Raw genomic sequence first — 8601 nt, 5'->3', positions numbered from 1 at the left:
AGCACACAAGATCGGCAGCGCCCAATGTGCTTTGAGATAGCAGCCAAGAAATGTGTAGTTTGTGTCTGTGAACACCGGTGTGTACACCTGTGTGTACACCTGTGTGGATCAGCATGCTTGTATTCAAAAGGTTTCTCCATGTAACAATCTGCTAGGGAGTGTGGGGAGCCATAGCCCCGTCCCCCAGGGCATAAAGCAGGTATGGAGGAGATCCAGGCCCCAGACATTCAGAGGCCCCAGAGTACGAGGAGCCAAGGAGGACCACCACAGGGGCAACCATGCCACCCTCCTGGGAAGAGCTGAGGAAAGCCCCAAACGAGAGGTCACCCAGCAGCCACGGAGCAGAGGCCAGAGGGGGTTGCAGTGACGTGCCCTCGGGCTCTGCCGGCCTGAGGCCTGAGGGCACCCCACCCCCCAGAAGGGGCCCGGTCGGGCCACAGGTGCCAGGCCCTGCTAATCGGCCACCAGGAGTGAGCTGGTGAGCGCCCAGCCCCAGACACCAAGAACCACCAACATACCAACGTCTGAGGGCATCAGCCACCGGCAGGGAGTGTGGTGAGGGGAGATAGGCCTCCATACCTCGGAGAGCCTGAAATGTTCCCAGAGAACTATTAGGTTTAAACCACGAATAATTCTTAACTCTAGGATTCATACTTCTCCAAATGTCTGTAAAATTATTATCACTAGCAAAGTTCTCAATAATATTATTTTGGTTGCCTCCTTCCTAAGCGAGGAGGCCATCTGTCCATCCATTCATCTGCTGTCATGTTCCAACCTCCCCCTATGTAATCTATGGGGTACATAACTTTAAACTCTAAAATAACATTTGTTAAATTTTCCAATAGACTTTTATTTTGAAGCTCATTATTATGTCTATAAAGATTTGTGACAATTAGAAATATACCTTCACTCTTCAAAACTACAGTTTACCAGTGGGCCCCTCTGTCAGCTTTGTAAGTTATAATCTCCCCTGGGAATTTATTAAAACAAATCACCACACCTCCAGATCTGTTAGAACCATGGCTGAATCTGGTCTCCCCACTGATTAGCCCAAAAGGTCAGCATCCACCGTGTGAGTTTCTTGTAGAAACAGACAGTGACATTTTTTCCCCTTGCAAAATAAAAAAAAAGTGCCTTTCTCTTAACAATTTCCTTCAAACCCCAAACGTTTAATGAACCAAATTAAATTTTTGAGTGAACCATAACAAGTAAGAGAGCATACTATAAGAATAAATAAATAAATAATAATAAAAAGTATGAGTTTAAATCATAACACTTGTCACCCACTCAATGAGTAATAACCTGTAACTTTCAGTAGAGCTCTGTTGCCCCATTAATAATATTACACTGTATATAGTCTTACATGAAGTCTTTCATTCCATCCTTCGTCTATCCATGAGGACCCTGGAAAAAGGCCCGTTTTCCAGCCCATCTTGCTTGTTCAATTTGGGGCCACAGCCGCCTCCTCTTCTCACTGCTCCCGTGGCAGTACCTCAGCGAAGTGGAAACCGCCGTCCTTACAGACCGCCAAACCTTTGCTTTGACGCTCTTCCTTTACGTCTCAGAGCAAGCAATGATGACATTTCTGACCTTGTTCTCAATCTTCTTCTCAACTCTATGCACCATATCTACAGATTCCTCAACCTTTGATATCATATCAGGTGCGATCTTGCCAAGGATTCCAATAACCAATAATAATAATAATAATAATGTGACATCTTCATCTTTTAACTTTCTTTTTTGCAGGCTTCTTTTAGGTGTAGGAACCAAGTCGTTGCCATGTTCCCTTTTGTTCACCACTGCTACGTCCATTGCTGCGTAGTCATGTTCCATTCCCTGTTTGCCATCTTTCTTTTCACCACATGGCGATGTTGGTTTCTTGTTTTTTGAGGTCGACTTTGAGTTTAGCAGGTTTAACTATACTTGGGGCATTCTTTTCACTATTCTCGAGTGGAAACAATTAAGAACACAATCTAAATTCTGGGATAAATTTATCAAGCTCCTAATTCGTGCGACTGCTCAACTTGCCATCGTGCACCACCCCCAAAAGTCTCAATAAATGCACACGTTTTGGTGGGTATAGCGGCTTCCACGAGTGTGATGCTTATTTTGAGCAACAAAAGATAATAAAATATAATTTTATTTCTATATTTCAAGATCACAATAATCTTCCAATTTAGAACTACAAGTTAAAGAAAAAAAAACTAACACAAATAAAAATAAACTTCAGTTAAATACTTATAATTTTTCCCAAGCCACGCGGAGCTGTTATGAATTGTGTGTTAAAATTGAAATGGTTAAGATCCTTAAGAACAAACATTCCTTTTGATATGTTAATCTCAATGTGATGATTGATAAAATGGGTGGAAGAGAATTTTAAGTTGTGACTTTGATTGCAGTTCATTACCTGTTAAAAATCAGTGTACATGGATGACTGAAGATCCAGAGGGATTTGGGCTGTAGCTGATTTTATGGATGAGAAAGGGGTCTTATTAAAACAGACGTTCTGTGAGATGCACTGCTAAGAGTTATAAAACACTAACAAAAGCCATCCCAGTCCCTTTGAGATCAATGATTAAATTTCTCCTAGATTGGGACAGCTCTGCATAGCTGGAGACCTTGACTTGTGACAGCAGGTTTACAAACAAAGCGATCAGAAATATTTTGATAAACGAAATCTGTCCCAACCCAGTTAAAAGAAATTATACTCTAAAAGAATTTGAGGCCATTGAGGTTAAGATTTAGCCAACTAATGAATTCCTAAGACTTGTTTTTTCTTTCATTCTTTTGTTATTCCTCTTGCTTTTTTAAATCTCTCTTTTTCTGTTGTTGTAATGCTCAGCCGTATACATTTATATGCATGGATAACTAATATGGTCTCATATTTTTATATTATTGTTGACAAATAAAGTTAATTTAAAAAGAAAAAATGTGCTAACAAGGAGGAGGCAGAGTTTATGACCTATACTGCAGCCAGACACCAGGGGGCGTCAGAGACGTTTTGGCTTCATTTTTGGGGAGCTGTCAGGTCGTCCATGTTTTCTGCAGTCGTTGGTTGTAACAGGACGTGATACTATACTGCAGAGAGAGCCAACACCAAGTGAGAGCACCCAAGAGCACCTGGCTGCAGCCACCCAAAGGAGGAACTGATGCAAATATCCACAAGGTATATACAAACTCACCATCTTTGTTTGTTTATTCATTCAGTACATATTTGATATCCAGTAATTAAGTTGTAGGCAAAGACATTTTCATAATTATTTGATGCAAACAACTACAGCAGTTTCCTGATGAAAATTATTATAAAGGGTTCATTTCTATATGAAAATTGTCTCTAGATGACACCATGGAAAATAATGTATCTATGTTCACAGTATGTTGTTATTTATTGGATCGTCGTCAACCACATCTAGTGGTTGGCAGAATTAGATCTCAGATTTTATCGTCCTACTGATATAAATATAATGCTATAGAAAGAAAAAAAAAAACCCTCCTCAACAGAGTAAAACCTGCTATTTCCTGTCAGGCTGCTGATCATTAGCTTGTTTGCTTTTAATAAAACATATTTACAGCCTCGTATTTAAAAAAACGTTGTGTTTACTTAAGCCATTTTTAATGATCATAATAACTGCAAAAAAAGTGGATTTGTTTCCCCTGTAACTCACTCATCTAAACTACACTGACACTTACATTTAGGGGTGTGCCAAATGACAGGCAGATGCTGACATGTTGTGACCACTGAGTCATTTTTCTCAGTTATCTGGATTTCTAAACCATGTTTATGATTTTGTTACTTTTTGACATTAACCTGTCCAGTTAGATTTGATATGTCAGTCCATGGGTAGTTTGGCCAAGAGTATCATGACATACGCTTTTCAAAACATTTAAAGGAACACTTTCAAAACATCTCAACGGTATCAACTCTTATATTCTTCGGGAACTCCCTGCATACTCTCGCACGATGAGGGGCCTTGTTCACTGGGAGGAATCCAGGACCTACTGCATCTGTGTAGGGTCTGCCAGGGTCCATGGATTTCAGCCCGATACCTAATGACAGTCAGGGTGTTGCTGCCTACCCTGTGGAGTGCTGTGCATTCCTCTATGGATATGCCTCCCCAAACCATCATTGACCCACCACCAAACCAATCATACTGAATGTTCTCCATAGCTTCTCCAACCCTTTCATGTCTGTTGTATCTGCTCAGGGTAAACCTGCTTTCATCCATGAAAAGGACAGGGAGCCAGTTGGTGAACCCATCAATTCTGGTATCAACCCCAGGTCTACCATTAGTGACACAGACACTAGCTAAGTGAAAACTAGTAAAAAACTGTCAGAAAAAGATTAAGAAGTGAAAAGTGTCAGTGGCCCCCACCTGCAAAATCATTCCAGTTTTGGAAGTTGTCTAATTGATGCCACTGTAGTGCACCTGCTGTTAATTTTATTATCACTAAAGCAGCTGGAACTGATTAACAATCACTTCTGCTACTTAACTGAACAGATCAATATCCCTAAACTGACCCGATGCTAGCTATGATTAAAGTTTTCCTTTAATTTTTGAGTAGTGAAGACTGCATATACTATGTACTATATATAATATATCATGATGAAATACATCTTGATTTACTGTAGGGATGTCAGAATTTATTAATGTCACCCTTGGCTAACTAAAAGCACAGATGAGGAAGGTTAGGTGGAACCTCACATGCCTGTTTTGTTGAGCTTGAATAAATACTATCAAATACTAGCGTCACGATCACTGGCAGAAACCACACCCACTCTCTCTTTTTTGCCCCCACAACATTAATGTGTTCCAACTTACAACTTAAATCCTAAGAGTGATCAGTGGACTGAGTAGTCTGGCCTTCCATTTCATCTGCCAAAGCTCTTCTATAAACTCTTGTCACACTCTGTTTAAATCCCTCATTCATTTTTAGACCCATGCAAAAATACAACAGTGGGTTCATACAGCTGTTAAAGTAGGCAACACCCTTTGCTACAGGGTACCAGATTTTCACCACTGCTTTTTCATTGTCCACCATCTTCACCAGTAAGAGGCAGTGGTATGGCGCCCAGCACAGGAAAAAGGCAATGACCAAACATGCTATGATACGCAAGGGGCGGGACTTCCCTGACAGGCGGGTGCGTCGGATGCCTACTCCAGCCAGGATGTAACAGACGAGAATCACTATGAAGGGTAATATGAAGCCGCACAGGAAGTGGATGGAGTAGAGAGCTACTTTGGTGCTATTGTACCCCTCTGGATTCTCTATTGGGTCCACAGAACACCAACTCAAGTTTTTTTTGTCCATGTACATTTGACAATTAATGACATAGGGAATGCTGAAAAGAATCGCCACGATCCAGACGCAGACTGCCACTACCCTCGCTGCCCACATGGTGCGTCGCCGCTTTGTGAAGACGGGCTGCCAGATGCAGAGCACTCGATCCAGACTGATCACAGCCAGCAGGAAGACAGAGCAGAACTTGTTGGTGTATTTGAAGAAGCCATAGAACTTGCAGACGAAGAGGCCAAAAGGCCAGTGGTCAAAGAAGAGCATCTGAGCGAGGGAGAAAACCCATGTGCAGCAGAAGATCAGGTCTGCTATCGCCAGGTTCACCAGCCACACGTTGGTGACTGTCAGCTAAGCAGGACGAAAATAAAACAAGATGGATAAAAAAGAGGAAGAAAGTGAAAGACATTAATTAGGTGGTAAATTTCATTGTAAGCAAACCTGTTATATTGTCAAATATATACAAAATACGAATTGTGATTGAGCGTTATTGAAATGCTACTCTAAAGAGAAAATTAAGTTCAGTTATGGCCGTTGAATAAAAAAAATAAAAAAATAATAAGGATTTGAAGGTCTTTAAAGTCCTATAATGACTTCCAGGTGACGATACAGAGAACAGATGATGAATGTGATGGGTAATCTTGCTGCAGGCCCTGCTGTTAAGTAATCCAATGATTTCTTTTTTTTTTTTTTTTTGCAGCTTTTTTGTTTTTCTCTTTGAAGGCTGTTTTGTCTGCTGTTGTATAGTTTCCATATCAAGATCTTATCCAGTATAATCGAATGTTTGCTACTGAGGAGTGCTTAAAAGTCTTAGTTTTGGAAAAGGGCAGACTTTTCTTAGTGATCTGAGAAAGTAAAGTCTCAGTTGAATCTTTTTTTACTAGTGCCACTCAGTTAACAGTCTATTTAAGATCATCACTGACACATTTCGGAACCTAAAGCTATAAACTCCCATCACTTCCTCTCCTGCTACTTTTAGTGTCTGGGGCTTCCTCTGATGATGTCTGAAATCTATGATAAGCTTTTTGTCTTCTTGATATTTAGTGTTAGATGAAGTCAGTTGTGCACTTTATCCCTATAGGCAGTCTTGTTATCTGCTGATTTAACTATACTTGTGAGGTAATCAGAAGTACATGAATAAGTCTGGAGGTAGTATAATATTGTATATTTAACACAGACTTTAAGCAATCATGGCCATTCAATTGGCTGATAACATTCTATCAGTTTCCATTCATCAATCTTGTAACTAATTAATTTACTTTCCCAAAGCTATTATCAAATCTATCTATACCATCCAAGAAGTCTGTCAAGAGTTGGATTTCCTTGTCTGCTGAAAAGTTTAGAATTTTTTTTTTTTATTTTAAGCTCAGTGACATTTGATAAACATTCAAGCCTTACAAGTTATGTACCCATTGATTTTAGATTTTTTAACCGATTGCGGCTTTCCTGGGTAGATGTTGTGAAAGTATAGTTCCTGTTCAAAGAAGCTGCCTTTTAGGGTGTTATAAAATATTGTACAGAAACATTTCAAACTCAGAAGGTATTTGAAACTGATTATGCAATATATCTACCTTAAGTTTGAATCCAGCCACCCAGATCACCACAGAGTTCCCCGTGATGCCGAGTACAACGGTCAGTGTGTACAGGATGCTGCTGAATTTTTTCATCATGGCATCAATATCCACCACAGTTGCCTGGGCCTCCTCAGAAGGCTTGAGTCCCAGGGTGAGCAGAGAGGCATTGGGAAACATTTTTTGTCTGGGAAAGAGAGAACAGAAGAATTTTACGCTATCATGTAACTCCTAACCTAACAGACGGTGATTAAGAAAATGTAAGATTATATCACATGTTGCTCTACGTTATCATACTCCCTAACACTATTTTAAAATGAAATTGTCTAAAACCTAAAAGAAGGGGAAAACTGCAGGTAAACAAAGCAGAAGATTCTTTTTACAGAGATCATTTTAGGGAATCCCAAATACAATTTGTGCAATCAGAAGTTGTTATGAATTTATGTTGTTAAAGTCAGAATAGGATTTTTGCCTCACATCAGCTGCCTTCATGTTGTGCATTTGGGTCCTCCTCACAAAGTTCAGCATAAAACATGGATAAGTGTGAAATGTTTCTTCTTCACCCATTTTTTGTTCAGTCAGTGTGTTTATGCACCACTTTGCATTTAATTATTTATTATTTTTCATCTCTGTCTCTCTCATAGTGTTTTTTTTTTGTCCTACAATCCTTCCCTCAATCCCAGTTTGTCAGAACTGACTCCCGTCCATGAGCTTGGTGGTGCTGAGGTTTCTCCCTGTTAAAAGGGAGTTTTTTTCTTTCCATTTTTTTTCTCTGTATTATTGTAGGTTCATCACCTTACATATTAGGTCCCTTGTTGACAGTTGTTGTCATTTGGCAGTAATCAACTTAGGACTTAGCAGCTCACTGTGCACCTGGATATTGGACTTCCCGAGCAACAGACCCAGAACGTCAGGATGGGAGAGCACACTTCTTCCACCTTCTTTCTGAACATCCCACAGGGGTGTGTCCTCAGCCCTTTTTCATGCTCACTTTTCACCCATGACTGTTGTGTAATCCGCACTAGTAACACTATTATAATGTTTGCTGACAACACCACCATCATAGGGCTGATCGACAACATGAATGATTCAGCCTACAGAGAGGAGATTCAGCATCTGAAGCAATGGTGTGAAGACAACAACCTGCAACTGAACACAGCCAAGACCAAGGAGATGGTAAATGACATCAGGAGAACAAAGCAATGGGAGCACTCCACTCTCTACATCGATGGAGAGGAAGTAGAAAGCGTAGAAAGCTTTAGTTCCTTGGCCTTCACATCTCGACCAGCCTTACCTGGTCCACAAACATTTCTCACAAGGTAGGAAAAGCACAATAAAGGATGTACTCCCTCAGGAAGCTGCATCAAGCCCAATTACCCCAGAAACTGCTAATTAACTTCTACGGCTCCATCATTGAGAGCCTTCTAGCCTACTGGTGCAATTGGCATTTCACCAACACCCCTCAGAGACATCTATACTGGCAGACTTCAGCAGGAAGCCAGTATTATCATCAAAGACCCCTCAATTAGCTTTTTTACAACTATTTTTTCAAGAATTCTTTTAGATAAAAGGAAGGTTGGAGATTGGTTTATAAAGACAGATGGGCCAACTAATGGCTTTTTACATATCGGTTTAATTACTGATACATTGAATGCCTTTGGTGCATAGCTCATTAATAGAGATAGATTTCTCATATCTATGATCAAAACATTAATGGTAGGACTTTCTTGAACAGTCT

General features: G+C 40.3%; 1 protein-coding gene across 1 annotated transcript; it reads right to left on the bottom strand.

The window, feature by feature from the left end:
• Positions 1 to 4830: 4830 nt before the first annotated feature.
• LOC101486091 (formyl peptide receptor 2-like) lies at positions 4831 to 6962 on the bottom strand. Its single transcript, XM_012924275.3, has 2 exons — positions 6864 to 6962; positions 4831 to 5643 (listed from the first exon to the last, which is right to left on the bottom strand). Exons 1-2 carry the CDS (start codon positions 6960 to 6962, stop codon positions 4831 to 4833), a joined length of 912 nt encoding a protein of 303 aa, XP_012779729.2.
• Positions 6963 to 8601: the final 1639 nt, after the last annotated feature.

This window comes from Maylandia zebra, linkage group LG22, assembly GCF_041146795.1.
Source record: "Maylandia zebra isolate NMK-2024a linkage group LG22, Mzebra_GT3a, whole genome shotgun sequence".
NCBI lineage: Eukaryota > Metazoa > Chordata > Actinopteri > Cichliformes > Cichlidae > Maylandia > Maylandia zebra.
Note: the sequence above shows the minus strand (reverse complement) of the source record. Positions and strands in the feature narration are given on the sequence as shown.

What these genes read in the sequence shown, in the direction of transcription:
- LOC101486091 (XM_012924275.3), bottom strand. Translation starts at nt 6,962, where the DNA reads ATGATGAAAAAATTCAGCAGCATCCTGTACACACTGACCGTTGTACTC. An exon ending in TGGCTGGATTCAAACTTAAG is followed by an intron (nt 5,644 to 6,863) that starts GTAGATATATTG and finishes CGTCCTGCTTAG; the next exon opens with CTGACAGTCACCAACGTGTG.